At 34.8% G+C, this 23,526-nt stretch overlaps 1 protein-coding gene across 1 annotated transcript in view; it reads right to left on the reverse strand.

The window, feature by feature from the left end:
• Positions 1–2,213: 2,213 nt before the first annotated feature.
• LOC129225173 (proteolipid protein 2-like) overlaps positions 2,214–23,526 on the reverse strand; it is a 76,437-nt gene continuing 55,124 nt past the window's right edge. The window contains exons 2-4 of the mRNA XM_054859738.1: positions 10,137–10,325; positions 7,827–7,937; positions 2,214–3,016 (exon numbers count right to left, since the gene is read on the reverse strand). Coding sequence (XP_054715713.1) covers positions 2,915–3,016; positions 7,827–7,937; positions 10,137–10,325 — 402 coding nt within the window. The 3' untranslated portion in view covers positions 2,214–2,914. The remainder of the gene's footprint in view (positions 3,017–7,826; positions 7,938–10,136; positions 10,326–23,526) is intronic.

A 23,526-nucleotide genomic window follows, 5' to 3' on the forward strand; every position in this document is an offset into this window, starting at 1 on the left:
CGACTTCAAGGATGAAAGCTTTACTGTTTGGGTTGTATTTTCACGTATTTGGATCATTTGCATCTCCCCATTTTTGTTACAAATTTTATCGTTTTAATGAAAGATTTTTTTTTCTGAAATTCTAAGTGTGCAAACATTTTTTAAGGGAATTTCTAGACTTTTGATAGAGATTCGAGGAGCTCGAGCAACGCCTCCAGACACAGGAGGCGTTGGTTCCAGAGGAAACGTCGAAATTCGGAAGTCTCCCAAAAAATAGGGAGAGTTGACAACTATGAGAAACGCTTTCCTTGCTTAAGAGGACCCTGGTGCACTGCGGTTTCCTTGCTTTTAGTATCTAAAAATAACAAAGAATAAACATCGATCTTGTGTGGCAGGTTCGCACGTGAAGGATATTTAAGATTGTCTTTGTCAACATATACACCCCACAATTTAACCTTTACATAAGGAACGCTCGAAGTTTCGCTTCAAATCCTGGGCATTCAGAGATAATACTAGTAATGGTGTGTTAATTTTTTTTGCGATTCTAAAAATTAAATTTAAAATAGTATAAAAAATATATATTACTTACTTTAAAAAATAGCATACTTTGGAAAAAAAATTCTAGTGCTTTTTTAACACACAAAATATTGTGTATTTCAGTTCATAAAGGCTACAAGCGAAAAAAAAAAAAGTTGAAAAGCGAAAATGATCATTTTGTGGATTTTAAGGGGGAAAATGATATTTTGGCAAAAATACGTTTTTTCTTGCACAAGTAAAACCAATGAATAACAATATTTTTTACATACACCGATTTTCTTTTTTTACAATTTAATTTTTCTTTCTAATGGAACTGCGTTAGGCGAGTCTTTCAACAGAGCGCTTTAGTCAGCGTTAGGCGCGCAGTGCATTAGGCGCTTTAGTCAGACCTCTAATACGATCCCCCGGTATGGCGTCCAAGGCCGTGGTGGCCTGATCGGTAAGGCATCGGACTTGTGACCGGAGGGTTCCGGGTTCGATCCCGGCCTGTCGAAGATCCACCGTCTTCATTAATGGTGACTGGAGGACGTTAAATAGGCTCGTAGTCACAAAGTCCTCCACGTAAAACGATACCTCTGGGGGTGCTGGACCAAGGATCGCTCGGTTTCTGGTCTGGATCAAAAAAAATCAGAATTGTATTCTGGGTCCAACTGGTTAAACCACAATTAGTGGGGGACCCTGGAGTGAAAAGGTATGACGTCCAGTCTTTCACACGCCACCACCATTGAGGCGCGGATGTCAATGGCTTATATAATTTTAACATCCAGTTTCCACTAGATGAAGGCGTTTGGCTCTCTTCGATGCAAAACTGCACTAGGGATTTAATTTTGCCGAGCATGTTCAAAGCGAAACGAATAACCAAAAGGGATCTTTTACATGCCGCATAATCACACAACATGGGAGCAGACGATTTTCTTTTCTTTTTCTTTTTTTGCAAAATAGTATCGATAAATTGACACAAAAAAAAAATTTTTTAAGTAAGAAAAAGGCAAATTTTCGCGTTGTTACTAAATTTTTCGAATTTTACACCGACCAAGGTAGTATTTTTTTATACTTGTATTGTTTTCAAGAAGGGGAAAAAGAAATTTTGATCAGAATGCCGCCATCCAGCACCGAACTATCTCAGGCAGCACGCGCATCGTTTTATAAACGTTTTCAAACCGTTGTCACAACGTTGACAGCTATTTTAAAACGTTTATGAAACAAAGTGAGCTACTTGAGGTAAAAGGCCCCTATACATACGAGCCGACGCACGAGCTTAAGATCAGCCATTTTGGATCGGAGCGCGTGTTTTAGTGGTTGTCTTTTCTGGCAAGTTATTGCGTTTGGTGATTTTTTACTGCGCGCAATTATTATCAGCACGTGAATTGTTTATTAAATAAAGTATTATTCCTGGCTAATTTGGCAAAACCCGAAACTTTGCTCTGGTAACCCTAGCTCCGCAACAATGAAAAATCCGATCCAAAGTGACTCAACTGAAGCTGATGCGTCGGCCTGTACATACGAGGGCAAATCAAAAATTCTTTGTGACTATTTTTTTTAAGCCAAAATATGGCTGGGCATACAAAACGAACATGTACATCCCCAGCATTGATAGTTCCTTTAACCGTACCAGCCGTATCTGCTATTGGCTCGGAAGAGCGGAGCTGCTATGAGTCATTTAAGATGACGGTCCGTCTTTAGACGTCCATAGCTTATGAGCAGCGAAGTGTTATTCGTTTTCTATGGAGCAAAAGAGACAAACGTCCCTTGTGTCTCTTCAAGTGAGTCTCCAAGAGAGTCACTTTTCCCCGTGTGTGGGGAGCATTTCCCTGCGAATTGCTATTTGCGTTTGTCCCTTGCTCCATAGAAAACGAATAACATTTTGCTGCTCATAAGCTGTGGACGTCTGAAGAACGACTGTCATCTTAAATGACTGATAGCAGCTCCGCTCTTCCGAGCAAAAAGCAGGTACGGTTAAAGGAACTGTCACTGCTGGGAATGTACATGTTCGTTTTGTATTCCCAGCCATACTTTGGCTTAAAAAAAACAGACTTTTTGATTTGACCTCGTATAACGGCTCTAACTTGAGGTAGCCCCAAATTTTTATTCTTACGTGTTTTCTCACCACCAAAAGAAATATTTCAATAGCACTTTCAATAGCCCTTTCCAACATTTAAAGTGCATCGTAATGACAGACACGTTGGTCATCCCTGGATAGATGACGCGTTCGACACATTTGAAATTTTTTAAAAAGTATAAATCTAAAACCGCAAAGAACATTGCAGCAAGTCCGCTTTCTCATTGCTTCGGATTAATATTTCCCATAAATCAATAAGTCAGAAAAGAAACGATGCAAATCAGTCTTTCTTGGCAGTGATTAGAATTGAAAGTTAAAAAAAAAACACACAGAAGATTTTTAAGCCGGATCTGATTTCGGTTCTGATTGGGCGCTGCGATGCAGTTGGTAGCCGTCGAAAGCTAGAAGCCCCACAACGATGGTGCCACAAACTCCAAAGAGCTAAAGAATAAATAATGAAAGAAAAAATTAATCACGTTTTTTTTTTCATATAAACTGCTGACATTACAAAAACATTGAGTTAGAATGTCCAGATAAACAGATGAATGGATTAGCAGAAGTAGTTAAGTTTATATATTGTAAGCCTCATTAATTCGAACTTCATTAAAGTAGACTTCGTTTCAACTTTCTTTCATCTTTACTAATTAGCTGAAAGTCTGGATCTCGGTCTGGATGTCTGTGACAGACCGTTCGGCCGATTTCCATGAACTTTAGCACTAATTTAGTTTGTGGTATAGGGATGTGCACCTCAAAGCGATTTACAGAAAATTCGATTTTGTTCCTTCTCTATTCCAATTTTAAACAAATTACCATAACGTGGACTAGCAAACTACCATAACATGGGCGAGCAAATTGGCGAGAAATTCGTCATCCATTATTTGTAAATACACAGGCGAACCAAATGACCTTTTAACTTTCTACTACGGGCAAAGCCGTGCGGGTACCGCTAGTTATCAATAAATTAATTAGTATCATTTATGTCCTATTAAATGTCTTATTCCGTTCCAATTTGCATTTAATCCCTCCCTCCCCCCCCCCCCTTTTTTTGACATCCAAACGGTTTCAGAAATTTTTCGTATCTAAAACCCGCTATACTTCAGCTTGAAATATCCTAAAATAGAAGTCTGTATACGCCCCTGGACATACCTGCATCTAATGACAAGAGACAGTAGGCATTATTAAAGGAAATAAAGAGCAAAATTGCTTTCAATACTTTGCCGAATCGACGGACAAACTTCGTCGAATAAGAGAATTTTTTTGAAAGTCGCAGTGACCTCCCATAGGGCACACTTGCAACCAATAGTTTTTCATATGTTTTTTTTTTTTTAAGAATTAATATGAAAACTGGATAATAATGAGTATAGAGGGAATACACCTTTCTAATCACTTACTTAAGTTTTTAAAAAAAATGCATAAATGAATCGATATCATTATAAATGTTATAATGAATAAACAAAAGAAAAAAAAACTTGATATTTCCAATTGTTAACAGTAGAAATTAAAAAACTAAATACTGAACTTCACACGTAATTTTCTTTTAAATCTTTTTCAGATATTTTTTCAAAATCGTCACTAATTTGGGCTAACAGTGGTGCAATAAGAACTTTTATACCTAGTAACTTAATTTTACTTTTTTTTGGGAGGGGGGAGAGGGTCGGTTGACTAGTATTTATGTACACGGTGTACAAAGGTATTTATGTACAAAGGTGTGAATGCAGATCATAGTTACGCGCGGTCGTTTGAATTTATTTTAAACAGAAATGCCACATTTGGCGCCACCCAGTATCAGCTTGGAGACATTTCGGACGGACAGACGCTTAGAAATTTCATTCTATATAAATTGGTTCAAAATGCAAGATTTGTTCAAATGTGAAGCAAAAATTTACCTTTTATCGTGATTTAGTTTACTTTAACGAGGTTGAGTAGCTTATTTTCTTCCTACGCGAGCACCGTGGTAAACAACAAAGCAACATTTACAGTAATGAATTCTTGTGCAATAGGGTGGTTCGAAAAAATCGATTTCTTTATTTCGGAATCGCGTTACCTCTCAAAATTTGTAGTTTAGTATCCTCAATTGGGGAAAAATAATAAAATGGGGTCGTTTCCAAAATTTTAAAAGTATTTTTTTTTGGAAAGAGCATGCTTAAAAACATAGAATCTGACCATTTTTTAAATAATTTCTTCAAGTTTAATATGTTTAAAAAATTACTTAAATCGGTGCTCTTTCATCGTTTAACGCTTCGGTGGATGACATCACAAATGATGAAATGCCATCCACGGTCCAAAATATTTAATTCGCATCTTTACTCACGTGTATTGGCAACGATATGGTTGGTAGCAAGCGTAGAGCGCAATTTAAATTCCCTGCTTGATTATCATAACGTGGAAACGTAGTAGAAAGATGCGGCAAAGTGCATCATTTGTGACATCATAAAGACCACGCCTTGTTTGAAAAATCGGACATTTTAAAAAATTAATTTAAAAAAAAAACTGTTGGGAAAATAAAAGAATTTTCTGGGTCCATGTGTTTTTTTTTTTTTTTTTGCTCATTTCATCCATTTCAATGACTAAAAGTAGTACTTTTGACTGAAGGAAACCACCCCATTCTAAGCTGACATTTTCAGTTTGAGCATGAGCTGAAAGTTTGTAAAAATATGCTAAAAATTGAATTTTTCAAAAAATAATAAAATTAGTTTTTTTTTTTTTTTAATATATTTTATAACGCAATAGCAGTAAAATGTCAGTATAAAACGTAGTTTGAACCAAAGGAAATATATGCTGTAGCTTTTACATAAGATCTTTCGTTTGCGTATACGCCATACATTGGGCTAAAATCTCGTACCCTGTCTAAAGCGTATGCGCGAACTAAAGATCTTATGTAAAAGCTATAAAATATTTGTTAGGTTCAAACTACGCTACATTCTGACAATTTATGGCTGTTGCATTATGAAAAAATACAAAAAAAAACTAATTTTATTATTTTCTGAAATTTTCAATTTTTTAAACTATTTTTTCAAACTTTCAGCGTCATGCACGAACTGAAGATGCCAACTTAGTATTTTTTTTTTTAATTTTCCCCGATTGAGGATACTAAACTACAACTTTTGAGAGGTAACGCGATTCCGAAATAAAGAAATCGACTTTTTCGAACCGCCCTATTGTGCAAAAATTGACAGAATAAAAATTTAATCAGTTTCGAAAGCACAGTAAAATTTTAAAAATAATTACTGAGCCATTTGTTTGCTTTCTTCTAAGTTCAATTAATAGATAATAGAGATTTTCGTGAAAAATTGCGCATTTTGACGGATTTGTTCTAGTTGTTGAAATAATTTTGACCATTTCTGCAAAATGCCTGCCAGTCTGTTTTGGGGCTTTATCAAATCCTGAATTATCATATCCTGGAAACGTGGTAGAAAGCAAGCGTAAACATTCAGTGAACCAGTGGAGTGCGCGCCAAAGTTCATCACCTGTGACATCAATAATGTCCACGCCTTATTTCGAAAATCGGACATTCAAACAAATTGATTAAAAATTAAACGTTTTGAAAATAAAAGATTTTCTTTGCTTAATGTTATTATTATTTTTTTTTTTTTTTTTTGCTCATTCCATCAATTTCAGTGACTTCGTTTTTATCGAAAAAACGGTAAGTGTGCTTATTCAAGGATTTATTTTGCTTATGAATTATGCAGTTCTACTGTTGCCATTCATTAATTACGAAAGGGTCCCAAGGAGGACGGGGTTAGAAAAATCTTTATTTACCCTTACTTTCCGGAGGGGGGGGGGGGGGGCGTTCAATCTAATCTTAACGCAATATTTTCCAATATTCGATATTTTATATTAGAAATCGCGCGGTCAAGTGGTTTGGCAGGGATCAGATGTTATTTCCGTCTGAAAGGTAAAAAACGTATTCGGATTGAGCTCTTTTTTACTTATTTTACAAAGAATGAATGGGGTGAAATATTAAAATAATCCCACTATGTATGGCATGTTTTATTTTTATTTACAAAAAAAATAAAAAAATAAAAATGTCGAAAAAACATTCAGTCAAGATTTTAACTTTTTAGTTAATATTTCTTTACACAAAAAGATTTAATTTTTATAGCGAATTTAATAACTATTCCAGTGATGTGAGATTCGTTATTAAACGAAATATTATACTAAACATTAGCGTAGTTAAATGAAATGGAATCTTACTTAAGAACAGGGGAGAGGGGTTTGAAAAATTTTATGTACCATTACATGGGAGAGGGGGGGGATCAAAAATTGCCAAAATCATCCTTACGTAATTAATGAATGGCCTCAAACAGTGCAAGGCTCTGAGAAAAAGAAAATTGTAAACAAGTAATCCTCAAGAGAGCAAGTATTGATTTTTTTTTTTTTTTTTTTTTTGTTGCACCTACAAACAAAATTTAGAAACTTTTTTAAAAGTAAAATTAGTACAAGAAACCTATGAATCGTATCGAAAGTTAGAAAAAATATTGTGCTCTAACTTTTTGAAATGCTTCTATGTTTGTTTATAGTGGGACTGTGTCTTGATTTCTCACAATGAGGTTGTTTCCTTCAGTCAAAAGAGCAACTTTTAGTCACTGAAATTGATAGAATAAGCAAAAATAATAACATGGAGCTAGAAAAAACTTTCATTTTTCCCAACGCTTAATTTTCTATTTATTATTTTTTTTTTTAAATATCCGATTTTGGAAAATAAGGCGTGGTCTCTGTGACATCACAAGTGATGTACTTTGGCGCATCTCCACTGGCACTCATTTCTGACGCTTGCTGTCTACCGCGTTTAAAGCTTATGATAATTCAGCAGCGAATTAAATATTGCGCTCTGCGCTAATGGCATCAGTGAAGAGCATTTCATTACTTGTGGTGTCATGTGCAGAAGCGTAAAGAATAAAATTGCACCATTTAAAAATCTTGTTAAAAATATTAAATTTTGTCAAATTATTCAAAACATGGTTAAATCCCATGTTTTTAAGCAAGCTCTTTAAGAAAAAAAAAACTTTTAAAATTTCGGAAACAACCCCATTTTCAAACCTAGTGGGTTGGCATTCGTTCTTTCATGTGGCACCACTATCAGCGAACAGCCATTACCATTTCAGAATTTTGACGACACAGTTTCCTACCAAATGGATCATACGATGCACAGTATGAATTTAATTTAGCCGAGAGTATCCAAACCAAATATCTATTCAATGGATCTTTAACATGCTGCACAATGGTACGGCATGAACAATTTTATACTCACTGATGCGAAGATTCTCGCTACTTGTCGATATCTGCATCCAAATACTGTGACAAACATGAGAATAGCAGCAATCAAGTACAGGATTGTGAAAATGACATCATTGATAAACACCTGAAAGAGAAAAACATTAATATAAGTGTTAAAAATAAGGAAGAAAACTTACACACACAAGAGGCGAGGGGTGCTGTCAAGTGTCCATAATATCAATGTATGTATGTTAGTTTGATTTGCCAAATAAGGTCATATAGAACAGTTAGGCTATTCCCCTGTTTTTTTGGTGTGGCATACTAAAAATAAAATAGATCGTGACTTAATCGCCATCAGAAAGCTTAATTGATGATAAAACGTTATGAATAAGCAGTTTTCAATAACCAGGCAATAGTTATTACAGAAGACTGATGTAAAAAGTGTCTGATCTTATTTTCCTGTACGTTGACAAAAAAAAAAAAAAAGATTTTTCAGTTGCGCCAAATATGATGATTGATCTTTCCCCTTTCCATGGCACTAAACAGTGGCGTAGCTAGACCCGACTTTCGGGGGGGGGTTACTTCTTTTATATATATATATATATATATATATATATATATATATATATATATATATATATATATATATATATATATATATATATATATATATATATATATATATATATATATATATATATATATATATATTATGTATATATATATATATATATATATATATATATAATCGCTTGGAATTTTTTCCTTTTCTTCTTTTTTTTTTCTTTCACTTCTCTCTTCTTTTTCTCTTTTTTTTTGAGACTAACTTTTCGGGGGGGTTTTTGTCCCCAAAACCCCCCCCCTTAGCTACGCCCCTGGCACTAAACATGGATTTTTTGATGATGTTTTTTAGGTCTTCATCAAATGTGGTTTCATACAATAAAGACTATTTCAATTCGTTTCAGTTTGATAATAAATTTTGGCGTTTTTGCCTTTAACTGTGAAGTTATCTTTGCAGAGAGTTTTCCTTATTACGGTCAATGTTCTTAAAGCGACCAAATCGCTTTTCGTTGCTAAAATTGCTGAAAACACACAATTAAAACTTAAATGTTCATTGGGTTCATTTTTTCTTAGTTTCTGTGAATTGTCTAATGAATATGCAAAAGCTGGAGAAATTCAATCATAAGGGAACGAGATGTTAGGTTCTGAACCTTAGGCCTTGCACTTACGCGCTTACTTCAAAGAATAGAAATTGACTAGGGTGCCGTGGAAAAACTCTAATCCTCCAAAGGGTGTCGCGAGTCGAATGAGTTTGAGAACCCCTGCCTTAACCGATCGCAATGGAGTGATTTATTTATTTTCGCCTACACTAAGCTATTACCATATCGATTCGACCGAAGTGGCGATAGATACCCCCGTACAACCAACCTGCTTCTCTGAGACCTACTGTACGTCCCTTTGAAAAATACAATTGTTCGTATGCCTCTAAAAGGTCGTCCTGGTTAGAATAGTGTCCTTACAACTCGACAGTTTCGCTTGAAGTGTCCTTTGACACCCCACTTTCAATCGTACCCATCTGCGCATCTTGTATGCGCATAGCGCGCTTCCCCCTTTCCTCACTGGCGACGAAATTTAAATCATCTCTTACCAAACTACTTTCCTGCCGAGTTTGTTGGTTGCAGCTCAATTTATTCCTGATGCATACATTTTTTGTGACAAAGTGTATTTCAACCTTTGAAGTTTTCGCTACTTTACCACTTCCAACAGATCTTAAGCTCAAATTTTAAGTCCAAGCATTCGAAAACATTTAACGAGAATCAAAAACAGCGGTAAAAAATACTTGTTCGTTACTCCAAAATCTAAAGCGCCCTCTATCGCCATTTTTAAACTACATCTTCAAAAATTTATTTTCAAGAAAATACTGATTTTTAGCGAAAACAGCTAACGAATCGACCAATTTTTCCGGGGTTTTTTTTTTTTTTTTTTACGATCATTTGAAATATTGGACCCTAAACTTTAACGGCGCCTATCACATTCGAAAGACCTTTGGGACCCTTATTTTTTACTTTATCTTGTTTGTTCTGATGTGTACTATCAACCCTTAAAGTTTTCCCCAACAGTTCAGAAACACCCTGTATAGGGGCCTTAGGTCAAACGACATGGAAAGAACACTTTAGTGGCGCATAGTCATGCGGCATTGGCGCTGGCGATTTTCCGCATCTTGAAAGTTCGTTGACTGCAGTCGGATATGAATCATAAAAAGCCAATGCCTAACCACTACGCCACCCTACCGACACAAGTAAAATTGTGAAATGAAGAACAAGAAATGAGGAAAAAGACTGACCGTCAGTGGACAGTTGACAAACGCGCACATGAATCGCAAATGTTGATCGAGACTGAAAAAGTAGATGATGAGGATGATGATGGCTATAATGAGAGTCGTCACAACCACAAAATTGTAGAAACTGTACATTCCTCCATAGTTACAATAGCCTCCTACGGACTCGCAGATGATTCCACATATTCCAATTATCTAAGAAAGAGATCAAAATATACTTTAAGGAAATGAATTTTTGACGACTTAACATACATCAACTGATAAACAAGGATTCTATAGCCACTAATTTAATGGCAACATAGATGTAGTATTAACTACATCTATGGTGCCAACCAGGGCCGTCCGAAGAGCTGACGGCGCTCGGAGCGAAAGTTTCCTGGTGCCCCCCCCCCCCCCCCTTACACACAGAAAAATTAAGTTAGTTATAACATCAGTGCATAATACATACTTGAATTTTTTACATATTAATAACAGAAATATTAATAAACAGAACAATCAAAGGGCTATGCATAGTAACACAAATTAAATCACAAGCAATAAATCTGTTACTAATATTTGTGAAACATTAATGCAGCAAAAACTTTTCGAAAAATAGAAATGTTAAAAATCCAACTATTTATCTAGTAAAATGTTATCCCACAATATAAAAAACAATTAAAATGGAATTGGTTATTCATATTGATCAAACTAAGAACACGAATAAATAATTTGCTGATTATAAATAGAAAATGTATTTATCGAAGTAAATTACATTAAAATTAAATTTCGATCTGGACTCATCCAATGATTCTTTTCAAGAGTTTTTTGGTTTTACTTCTGCCAATTTAATACCAACTTTCTTATATGTTATAAACAAAGATGTTATTCTTTTGTATCAAATATTCGTAAGTTTTAGGGAGAAGCACACAAATACTCAACAACATCGAAAATCGCTCTGAATTGCGTTTTTAGAGCTCTAATTTCTAAAAATCACTGGCCCTAATATTACAAAATATGGCGTTATAAATTGCTTTTAAGACTTGAGTTTAAGAAAATATTCGTGCAAGGGTCCCCTTGCCGCCTTTCTTTAATATCACAAGCAGTGGGTTTTTCAAACGACACTTACGAAAAATTTAATTGGGTTAACCCCTGAAAGTAAAACATTGCTTACATTTTTTGAACCATAATTTTGAACAATTTTCCTGGGAAATGCTCCAGATCCTCCTATTCATAAAATCTTCAAAGTTTGTCTAAAGTTGCGTTTTTGAAACTTCAATTTCGAAAACTTTCAGGGAGAGAAGGAATTGATTTCAATCTATTAAAAAAAAATCGATCGGAAACACCCTCCCTTACCCTAACGTCAATAAACATGGCCTGCATTCGCGTTTTAAGGCTAAAATTGCGTTTTTAAAATTAAAAGTTTCAAAATTTTAACCGAACACCTTCAATCCAATCAAAAAAAAATTTTTTTTTTCAATGTGCCCCCTTAAGGGGTCTAAGGACCCTTAACTTTCAAAATTTTAGATTTTCTGAAAAAAATATATGTTATGCATAGTTTAATTTTGAACACTTTGATACCTTATTTATTACCATAAGCCAAAAACTTTTCAAGTTATCGTAAAAAAGCGTAAACTTTCCCCATAGAGATTTATGTTAACAGCAGTTGTTTAAGCCTCTTTTTCTCAGGTGCCAGTTTCTTCGGTTTTCTCATTTTGCGCGCATGATATCTCAAAAAGTTTCTTATATATTTCCGAAAAACTTTTAATGTATGTTTATCTGGTTTATATTTATGACCTGAACCTAAATTTTTTTATTTTTTTTTAATTATTTATTTATTTTTTTGAAATTTTATAAGTTTATATCGAAAATTTCCAAAACTTTGGGCAAATATATATATATTTTTTAAATATTAACTTTTATTTTTAGTTAAAATTTAGGTTCAGGTCATAAAAATATACCAGACAAACATGCATGAAAAGTTTCACGGAAATATATAAGAAACTTTCTGAGCTATCATGCGCGCAAAACCAGAAAACTGAAGAAACCGGCACCTGAGAAAAAGAGGCTTTAACAGCTGCTGTTAACATAAATCTCTATGGGGAAAGTTTACGCATTTTTACGATAACTTGAAAAGTTTTTGGCGTATGGTAATAAATAAGGTATCAAAGTGTTCAGAATCAGACTATGAATAACATATATTTTTTCCAGAAAATCGACAATTTCGAAGGTTAAGGGTCCTTAGACCCCTTAAAACTTTTTTCTGGATACGTCTCTGCATGCAGGAGCAGAATTCAAGCAAATTTGGTGAGAACTAGACAAATGAAGAAGTGCCTTTTGTTTGATTCTAAACAGTTATATTCTCAGAAATTGTATCTGCTTCAATGATGCAAAGGAAATGAATGTTTTGGAGACTGGAAAGACAGGAATATTTTCGTGCCCTAGGACAAAATAGAGAATAATTGCTATGATTCTCTATTTTATGTGTCTATGGCTGCGTATCTATGATACACAAAATGAGGGGGCGCCGCAAGACGCCCCTAATTTTATACAATCGGGGTATTTTATACGTAGAGGGACGCCGCAAGGCGCCCCTCATTTCGTGTGAATGTCGTCGTGTTCCGTCGAAAAGAGGGGCGCCTCGCGGCGCCCCCTCATTTCGTGGCGCCCGGGGTGATTGCCCCGCTCGCCCCCCTTTGGGACGGCCCTGGTGCCAACTGTACTTCGTCTACGGTTGTCACATTATCTAAAATTACCGCGAAGTCGGTTCCAAAATTTTAAAAGTATTTTTTTTTCTGAAAGAGCATGTTTAAAAACATAGGGTCTGACCATTTTTTAAATAATTTGTTTATGTTTAATATTAAAAAAAAAAATTTAAATCGAAGCGCTTTCATTGTTTACGGCTTCTGCCGATGACATCACAAATGATGAAATGCCTTTCAGTGTTGCCATTCACAGTGCAAAATATTTAATTCGCATCTTTATTCACGTGTATTAGCAACGATATGGTTGATAGCAAGCGTAGAGTGCAACATTCAATTCGCTTCTTGATTATCATAACATGGAAACGTGATAGAAAGATGCGCCAAAGTGCATCATCTGTGACGTCATCAAGACCACGCCTTGTTCGAAAAATCGGACATTTTAAAAAATTAATTAAAAAATAACTGTTGGGAAAATGAACGTATTTTTTAGGTCAATGTTTTTTTTTTTTTTTTTTTTTTTGATTATTCTATCCAGTACTAAAAGTAGTACTTACTTTTGACTGAAGGAAACCACCCCATTTTCGTGTCTGACTTAAAACTTAGTTAACTGTGATTGGCAACGAGAAAAAAAAGCGATATTTACAAACAAATTTACTATACGAAGTTCATTTTATAATTAAGAAACTACTCACACTTAAAAATTAAATGCTTAGGTTCGCCTCTGCGAAAGAAATGAATAACAGAGTAAGTTTTTCTTCATAAATATTCTTTAAATTTTTTTTAAGAATTTTATCTTTTTCACGATTGAATATCTCATAAACTTCCACTAGTCCCAGTACCGAATTTACAGGTTTGAGCCAGTCCCAATGTATTTTTCTAGGCCCCTTTGTCCATCACAGAACGATGTCAAACATTTATTTGCGTTTTTTTTCCAGTAAGTTACACGAAACTGCTGCTAAATTAGATATGCTAAGTAGATAAGCAAATACATACATAAAACAAATTTATTAATGAACAAAACGAAATAATTGCACTAATCATTCTTTTAGATGACTTGGAGTAAAGTATTATTAGTCCAAACCAGTGACGGATTTACAGGTTAGGGGCCCCATCGCAATGCATTTTTGGGAGCCCCCTGTGTCTATCATACAACTATGTACGATATTTATCAGGTGCAGTTTTGAATCCTCTGCCCCCCTACGGCCGTCGGGGGGGGGGGGCAGAGGATTCAAAATTCATTCATATCATATATTCAGCACGTTTTATGCAAAAGAAAATTGCTCTAAAAAAAAGAACTATTAACTAAAAGACACGATCATATGAATTTCCCTTTAACCTTAATTTGAACTTAAATGGGAAATTCAATTCTTCTGTATCAGACAGATTGTTTTCCGAGAAACAAAAATCCTCTTCAGAGGAATTAAATGGGTCATTTCCACCATGAAGTCACTTCTAAACTTAAGAGCAGAATCTTGTGATTTAGCATTTTCGTTTGGAAACCAGCCACTAAACAACTTCTCAACTGCGCCCACGCTAGGTACAGGTATTGCCACTGTCTTAACTTAATGAGGCCACCTAAAGAGAAGAGCTTTTTAAGCAGAAACACGAGAATATTAATTTTAACTTCTTAAAAAAATGCCAATGAAATACATCAATTATGGAAAACAAAATGCAAACACAGCGGAACCCCGATTTACGTTTTCTGTTGAATTAATGATAAAAAACGAATCAAGCGGGAAAACGTAAAGTCGAGCTGGCGTAGAAATCGAAGCGTAGTGCTTAAAAATTGATATTATCCCAATAGACTAGCGAAAGAAATCCGTAATCTTTACGTATTTTTATATACGATTTTTCTTGTAGCACGTTCTGTACGGTTTTTTTTCTCCAAATTTGCTTCTTGTTTTCCACTTGAAAATTAAAAAAAGAAAAAAAAAATATGCTTTGACAATAAAGACAGTAAGACGGAACAGAAAAAAATACCAGAACGACTTCAAACAGTGATGAAACGAATTTATTTCAGAAAAGACTCGGATAGGAGTGCCCACATTGGGAGGGGGGGGGGGGATTATGGCGCACGTTGCGCCATCAAAACTTTTGAGGGGGATTTTTAAAAAAAAATTTAATATTTATTTATTTAAATTTATTTATTGATTTATTTTTAGTTTAAATTATTTATTTTATTTTATTCTTTTTATATTTCATTTTATTTATTTATTTAATTTGTGTGGATGTGTATGTGTGTTCGTGTATGTGGGTGTATGTCATTGGCGAAGAACAGAACTTTTCTAATAAAATAACAATAATAATTAAAAATAAATAAATAAATAAAAAATATCTTTAAAAATTAAATAATAAAAAAGAGAGCAAAAAAATTAAAAATGAAAAGAGGGTTGAGATTTTTTTTGCAGGGAGTGGGATTTGTGCCATCGAACTTTGGGGGGGGGGGGGGCACCCCTGAACTCAGAGAAAAATCTCTGTGAATCTTGTAGATGTTGAAGAAATATGATTTTGATTTGTTTCTAGAAGAATTAACTCGGCAAGTGTTCTGCAAAGGGTAATGTAAAACGCGAAATATTTTTAACACTATCGACATAACGTAGAAAATGACGTAGGAAGCGGGATAACGCATGAAACGGACAATGTAAAATCGGGGTTTATCCCAGTGCAAAGACTGTTTACCATTCAAGGCAAAACACATGGTTTGACACAAGATGAAAATCGTTAAATTTCACTTGAATGTTTAAGGCGTAAGGTCAAAAACGCAATGAAATATTGTCCGTTTTTCACGAGAAAGCACTTCGCCACGCTCGTAAAATAACTCAATTTTTCACAATAGATTTCCGCTGGCGACTCCTATTTTGTGTAATTTTGATGCTCTGAAATATCTGTTTTTACTTTGGACAACGACTGATTTAACGTGCACCTGTCGCCACTAGCAAACATGGAGGCAATGAACCCGCGACACTCTAAAATAAACTTCAACGCCTTCCATCTCATGGACCAAGTATCGATCTTATCAAACAAAGTGTAGTTTGATAAAAGTTCTCTTTTGCATTCTGACTTGAGTAGTTTCTAACAGCTACGGAAAAACCTCGATACAACAACCCATAAAGGATCCGATACAGTGATCACCATAGTGGGATATGTCGTATTATCGAGAGTTGTGTTGTTTTTTTTTATCAAATATAATTTATAACCGACTTTGTAGGTAAATGAAACAAATTGTGGCTTTTTACAAGTAAGGATCAAACGATAAGTCATTTCCCAAACCATTTTCATAAATGATTTTTCTCTCTTTTTCGGCAGTGGGCTGTATTGATGTAGAGTTAGAGACCCATATGCGGCCAGCGGGCTTGGTAGTCGGCCCTAGATTGAGAATATCGTTTAAGTAGTTCATCGTTGTATCGAACATTGTTTCTACGAGGTTTCACTGTATTTTGATTCGGGGAATTCTTTCTTCTAATAAACGAGAACGTTATAAGCAGTAAGTTACCGCCCTTAAGCCACGAAACTGTAGTCTCTGGATGTCATAACTGTGCTGTCGATATATTGCAAACGACAGCGTGTTAACTGCGGATAAATAAAACGTGTGTTGACAAAACAATTCACATCACTTTCCGCATTGATATCACTGTGACAAAATTTTACTTTTTTTTTTTTTTTTTGTAGCATTGATTTAAATGCCTGATTTATGTCAATTTGAACCAGCTAAACATAAATATATAAACTAAATTCCCGTAACACGTACCATTTTGAAGTTACGACAAATTTTATTTCCATAAATTGCTAAAAATTGAATTTTTTAAAATCAAATCTAAACATGTTTATTTACTTACTAGTAGTACTCGCACGGCTTTGCCCGTAATAGAAAATTAAAAGGTCTTTTGGTTCGCCTGCATATTTACAAATAATGTATGGTGAATTTTCTCGCCAATTGGCTTGTGCCCATGTTACGGTTCCACGTTATGATATTTTCGTAATTTACTCGTCTATCTTATGATATTTTTGTTCTTAAAATTGGAATAGAAAAAGAACCACATCGAATTTTCGAAAAATCGCTTCGAGGTGCACACCCCCATGCTGTAAACTAACTTTGTGCCAAATTTCATGAAAATCGGCCAAACGGTCTAGGCGCTATGCACGTCACAGAGATCCTGACAGACAGAGATTCCGACAGAGAGACTTTCTACTTTATTATTAGTAATAACAAGCTTTATTTGATGTAGAAACAAAATGTCTTCCGAACGACATAGAATGTTAAGGGGTGTGGAAATTCTTTCATCCCCTCATGGGCAATTTACGTTAAATTTGAGCTTAAAAAGTTAATTACAAAATCTAATTCGAAATTTAAAAAACAAAATTCCAGGTGCAAATCCCCGGGGCTCGAAGTAATTTTGTACAAAATTTCAAGGCTGTAGGTGCTATGGATCTCCTGGACACAGATCCGACACAGAATTTTTTGCGCAATTTCTTTGACCTTACATTTTTTTAACATATAGATAAAATGTATCATATTTAATTATATTTGGATTTGAAAATTTGCATTTCTACACATTATTAAATTTTCCATAAATCGTGACCCTTCCCTTCTTCAGACGACTCACTGAAAGTATAATTACCATAATAAGCGGTATCACTAATTCGTAAAATTGCTAAATTTTTAATGATCTTGGAATCCTAAACCAGTATTTGGGGAAATGAATCTCTCGATCAAACTCTAAAACTCGAATTCTACATTACACTGCACACCTGATAGTAACATGAAATGTATTCTCACTTATTTTTTCAAGCTTCAGAAAGATGACATTTACAAATAATTGTCAACAAAGATATTATTACAGACCCCGAAGTGGTTTTTTTTTGGGGGGGGGGGGAGTAGGAAATAAGGAATCAAAAATTTAAAAAGTAGGAGAAGTAGGAAAAAATCACTTAAAAAAGTAGGAAAAAATAGGAAGAGATAGGACTGAACACACGTCAAGAGGAAACAAATTTAGCGTAAACTTTATTTCTAATGTAAAATAAACTAACAGTATTTTTGATTTAAAACTGTCCCAAAAATAAACTAACAGTACTTTTGAAGATATGAAAATAAAATCCAAACAAAGAAACACCTTTCAACAATACAGTAATAAAAAATTTAAGTGTGAAAGAATAAAATGCAATATAGCGATCACGAAAAAACAACAATAATAATAATAATAAAACTTATATTTTGGTGCAATAAAACCATCTTTGTTAAAGATTTATTTTGTCAAAAACGAAAACATTCCTTCGAGAGCATCCATTTATCATTTGAAAATACTAACACTTTCAGCTCCTGTTGTCATAAACTGCGATACAAAAAGAAAAGTAAATGTTTTTTAGGTTTTACATTAAGTAGGAAATTAAATCACATGTTGTAAGAGAAAATGATGAAAAATTAACTTTTCCCAGTGGCGGCTCGTGGGAGGGGCCGGAGGGGTCCCGGGCCCCCCTCACTTTTTTTCAGACAATAATTTATAACTTTTTATTTATTTATTTTTTGTGCGTACGTGCTTGAAATAAAAAATGGATTGTACCGTATCTCTTGCGTATAATCCGCGGTTTATCCGTTAGAAAAGTAAAATTAATGAGGTGCGGTGAAAAGCCGGTGAAAGTGCCTCCCTTACCTGCAAGGAAAGCGTATTGCAGCGCCAGAAAGCGTACTAGATATAAACGCAAGATTGATAATCTTCGTGGTGCATTTTCTAGCTTTTCCCTATCTGATTAATTAAATTTTATTTTTAATAGTCAGGGGGATGGAGGAGGGAGTGCACCGCTATGTCGGCATAAACATGAGATTAATATCTTTCGTGATTTATTTAGTAGTTTAAGCATTTTGTAACTTGTCCAATGTTTAAAATGAATTTAATTTTATTTATACACAAATAATTATTCTAAGGAAATTCAAACATTAAAAAAAATATTTTTTTTTAAATTATTTTTTATTTTTTAAAACCGTGGAGGGTGGGGTGCACCCATGATCTGGCCCCCTCACTTTTTCAAGGCACGAGCCGCCACTGACTTTTCCTCAATGTGAATAGTAAAAATCTCTCTTGAATTAGAAACCAACGATAATAATAAAGTAAGACAAAACAACGTAAGTAGAAGCACAAATTTGTAAATTACAGCAGACACGTGTTTCGGCGTTACAGGGAACGCCTTTTTCAATGCAAAAAGTAATGAGCTTATGGATGAAAAGACATCCGACAAAAATCGGATCTTTTGTCGGATGTCTTTTCATCCATAAGCTCATTATTTTTTGCATTGAAAAAGGCGTTCCGACTTTTGTCGGATGTCTTTTCATCCATAAGCTCATTACTTTTTGCATTGAAAAAGGCGTTCCCTGTAACGTCGAAACACGTGTCTGCTGTAATTTACAAATTTGTGCTTCTACTTACGTTGTTTTGTATAACTTTACTGTTCAGCACAAAGGTATTTATTTATCTCAACGATAATAATCTTCCAAAATTTTTGCATTCCATTTTCATTAGTAACGTTAATATCTTGAAGAAAGTGTTCCCCTTGCTCATCACTCGCTATTGCAAGATTAGGAGAGAAAAATATGAGGTGAGAATGCAAATGTATCTTTAAGGACATTCTGCACCACATTTGTTTATATTTTTGTAAGTTTTTCACTTAAAACTTGGCTGTTTTTTTTTTTTTTTTTAAAGTTTTTGAACGACTAAAAATCCTTGAATTTTCTCTATTAGAGACAGCCAAGCCGCTAATTCTTTTTGGGTAGGCTTGCCAGACGTCCCAGTTTGACCGGAACAGTCCCGGTTTTCAGACAAAACCCCGGTGTCCCGGCCGGTTTACTTCACGTCCCGGAAAAAGAAAAATTTGATTACAAATGACCAAAAAAGGTCTCAAAATAATTAACTGTGAAGGATTATTGAGGATAATTACTTTATCATTTGTAACTTTGACTTGTAAAATTAATACTGGATTAGCTTATGAGGATCTTTGCAACAAGATTAAAATCAAAAAAGTCCTATGAAATGAAAATTCTATCTAAATATTTTTCAATTTTTTATTCCTCATTTAAAGTGTTTTTCAACTTAAGTAAATTGTAAATATTTACATCTGAGAAGCGAAATGTTCAAATTTTATCTGCTTATATCATTTTTCATTACCTCTGTTTTTAGTTTCATACTTAGTATCCATATATTATACAAAACATAAAGAAAACTTCCCTATAAAACACTGAAGACTCAGCCACAAGTGTGTACCCTTTTGAATACTAGGGAGGAGGGGGGGGGGGAGTTTTCCGTTCTTCCGGTTGAACATTTCAGAAATCTGGCAAGTCTATTTTTGGGTGAGATTTTCATTGAGGTCATCGTTCCTCATGAGCATTCTCACTTGTAGAATGACAAAAATGCCTTAATTTTAATTTAACATGTCCCGATTTGGGAAAAATACTTTAAAAGTACAAAAATCCTTTGACATTTTTGTCCATAGCTTTAACAAAAATTTTCGTCAAGCGAAGTTTTACATGTAAGGGTGGAAGAATTATTTTCTTACGGATTAAAACTGGAAAATTCAAAAACTAAGTGCTGCCAGTTCAAAAAATTACAGTAATTCAAATTGAAGAAAAATATTTTGTTAAACAACTGTTGCAGATGATATTTTTTACATCACTTGGCAATTTTGATTACAATTGTATAAGCCATTTAATGCGCGTGATATTATTTATGTTAGAAAATTCGTGTCACACAGTGTATTTATAGAATAATCTAAAGATTAGATTAAATATCGAGATAAATGATTAATAATTGGAAAGAATCTGGTTCTCCAAGAAGAAAATAACTTAAAAAAAAAAAAAAAAGCTCGTGGAAATAATTTCCTCTTCACCAAGCTTTTCTCTGCGGCTGTTAAACAGCTTGTTTATTGCCAAGCCCGACCTTGGAATGAAGAGCATTAGAAAGGCTTAATAATTTATCTGACCTTAAGTTTTTTGCAGAAGTTATGGCAGCTATTTTAAACTCTTATTATTAAATACTTTGTTTCCTGAAAGCAATGGCCGGCTGAAAGAAGATGTAATAATTATTTACAACTTCAGGGAACGGCATTTCATAACAGCAGTAGACAGGACCGCAGAGAGCCAGGGCCCCTTGTCAGTTATGTCGTCGGGCCCTCCCCCCTCCCCCCCAAAAAAAGAAGAAAAAAGAAAAGAAAAAGGGGGAAGAAGAAAAAAGGGAGAAAAAGAAAAGAAGAAAAGAGACAAAAAGAAGAAAAAAAAGTGGGGAAAAAAGAAAAAAATCGAAACTGCTTCCCAAAAAACAATTAACTTTATTAAGTGCCACAACAGTCAATACCAAAAGAGTAAATTTTACTTAATATTTACGTTTTCTCTTACTCGGAGTTTTCTTCCCCTTTTCCTTTTCTTTCTTTTTTTCCCCCTTCTTTCTTTTTTTTTTCTTTTTTTTCTTTGCGTCAGTGCCCAAGCCTCCCCCTTCCCAAGACCCGGTCCCTAATTTCCGACTAGGCTGACATGGCCTCTCGACGGGCCTGGCAGTAAAATGTATGTTACTTGCAGCAAGGATTTCGAAACAGTGAAAAAGGGAAGTTGCAACCTATTAAATGTTCATATTTTGGCTATTGGATATTGTTAATTGACCCTCAAAACTAAAAAATTCACCATCGCCGAATTTTAAAACACCGTGGTTGATTTTTAATGAATTTTTAAAAATCCACGCGCAAAAGTGCGCGCTTCTGAAACGTCACGAGCCTACGTCACAGGGCGCGAACGGGCAGCCTTCCGCCGAAGATCCCTTGTTTTCGCTAGGAATATTTTGAGCGCGCTGATATTTATATTTTTTAGAAATTCAATAATCCTTTTGAACACACTATGGAGACCGAATTCGTTAAAGTACAATCTAAATAATCTTCCTCATGTAACATCAATGAGGATATTCGAATATTTCCGAGAGGATGAGAGGTTTAATATTCCAGAAACGCGAGGAGTTAAATGCGAGGAGATAGCCTTTTACGTTTCGTCTTCGAAGTCGAATGCGTGACCTTCGGCTTCTGCCCTACCGGAAGGCGCATAACGTCACTTCCTATGCCATCTGACGTCACAGGCGCTTGAACTTTAAAAATTAATTTAAAAAAACTACTTATCGTATCGCAAAAATTTTTTCACCTATGATGTTCATACATGTTACTCTATCATATAAAAATAAAATTGAAAAATCGAAAACTTCCCTATTCATGATTTATGCTTCACCTTGGCAGGGCGAATACAGACTACCATTTTAGGGGGGGGGGGTCATTTTCTGAAGAAGAATCCCCCCCCCCACGAACAATTTCTGAAACTGCTTGGGTGTCAATAAAAAAGCACTAAATCGACCAGGAATAAAGCACTATATTTTTGAACTTAATCGTTGCAAATTAATTTCATGACCAATTTACTTTTAAAAATAATTAATGCATTGAAAAGAGAACTGATAACCGCTCACATTTTAGTTTTGTCATTTAGGGTGATCGGAAGGGCGAGGGTATTCCCCCCTGGCTTTGAAATATTAATGCCTTAAATTTTTAGTGGACGTGTCCTCTACTGTTTCCGATAAAATTTGCATTGAGTGCTTTGTCTTTAAACTTAGTCATAAGTAAGTGTGTATTTTCTGGTTTTGGAGGCGGCATATTCGGAAAAGGGAGCTCAAAGTACAATATTTGGTCACAAATATGGGATTTGGGGGAAAGTTTTCAAATCTATGTCCGCAAAATGCAGTTTTAGGCTATATGTCGTCACTTTAACGGGGTGGGATCTTGGCCCCCATGACCCCTCTCTGGATCCGCGCTTGGCTATAGGTTGCAGGGTTCGCCAAATTGGGCCCAGCCCGGAAAAACCCGGCCGGGATTTTTTGAGTGGACCCACTTGAAAAAAAAAAAAACACTGTCTCGGTGTCTGGGTAAACCTATTTCAATATGAAATAGGTTTTCCCAGAATTTATTTCATATTGAAAGCATCGAGCATTTCAAGCATTTTTAGCCGAAACAAAAAAGATATTCAACGCATAATAAAATCCATATCCCAAATTAAAATATTTAATATAAATGAGAAAATCTGGAAATTTAATTAAACACCATGCATCAAAAAATGCATAATATGCACTAAACCATCTGAAATTGCGTTTTTAGAGCTACAACTCCGATAATTTTCCGAAAGTGAGATAGCCTCATTAACTACTATTTCTGCGCGAGCCTTCCTTTACGCCTAAATTCATTTTGCAAATTCTTTTTCTCCGCATACAATATGACGCAATTCTCTTGATTTGTGAGCTCTAATTCCAATAATGATCCCATTCAGGGGACAAGGGAAGTTTAGGGTGGGGCATTTGCCCAATTCTTGACTTTAAAAAATAAATGTTTTTACAAGCTGGTTGGCGTGGTGGCAGGGCCAGCTCTAGTAGTTCTGCCGCCCTAGGCAATATTGACAAGTGCCCCCCCCCCCCCCGTTGAATAATACTAATACTAATATAAAATAATAATATTTTAATGACATGAAAATAATAGTAAAGTGTTTACATTTAAAGGGAGATTCTAATTACATTCTAAACTGGGTTTTGCATATCCAAGCAATGGTACACACTTAAATTATATTTTTATCGACATTAAAGTAGTGAATCTTATGGCGCTGAAACAGACATTAATGTTTTCAAATAATTTTTAAGTCGCGCAATTTGTCGCCTATA

The sequence above is a fragment of the Uloborus diversus genome, chromosome 6, assembly GCF_026930045.1.
Source record: "Uloborus diversus isolate 005 chromosome 6, Udiv.v.3.1, whole genome shotgun sequence".
Lineage (NCBI taxonomy): Eukaryota > Metazoa > Arthropoda > Arachnida > Araneae > Uloboridae > Uloborus > Uloborus diversus.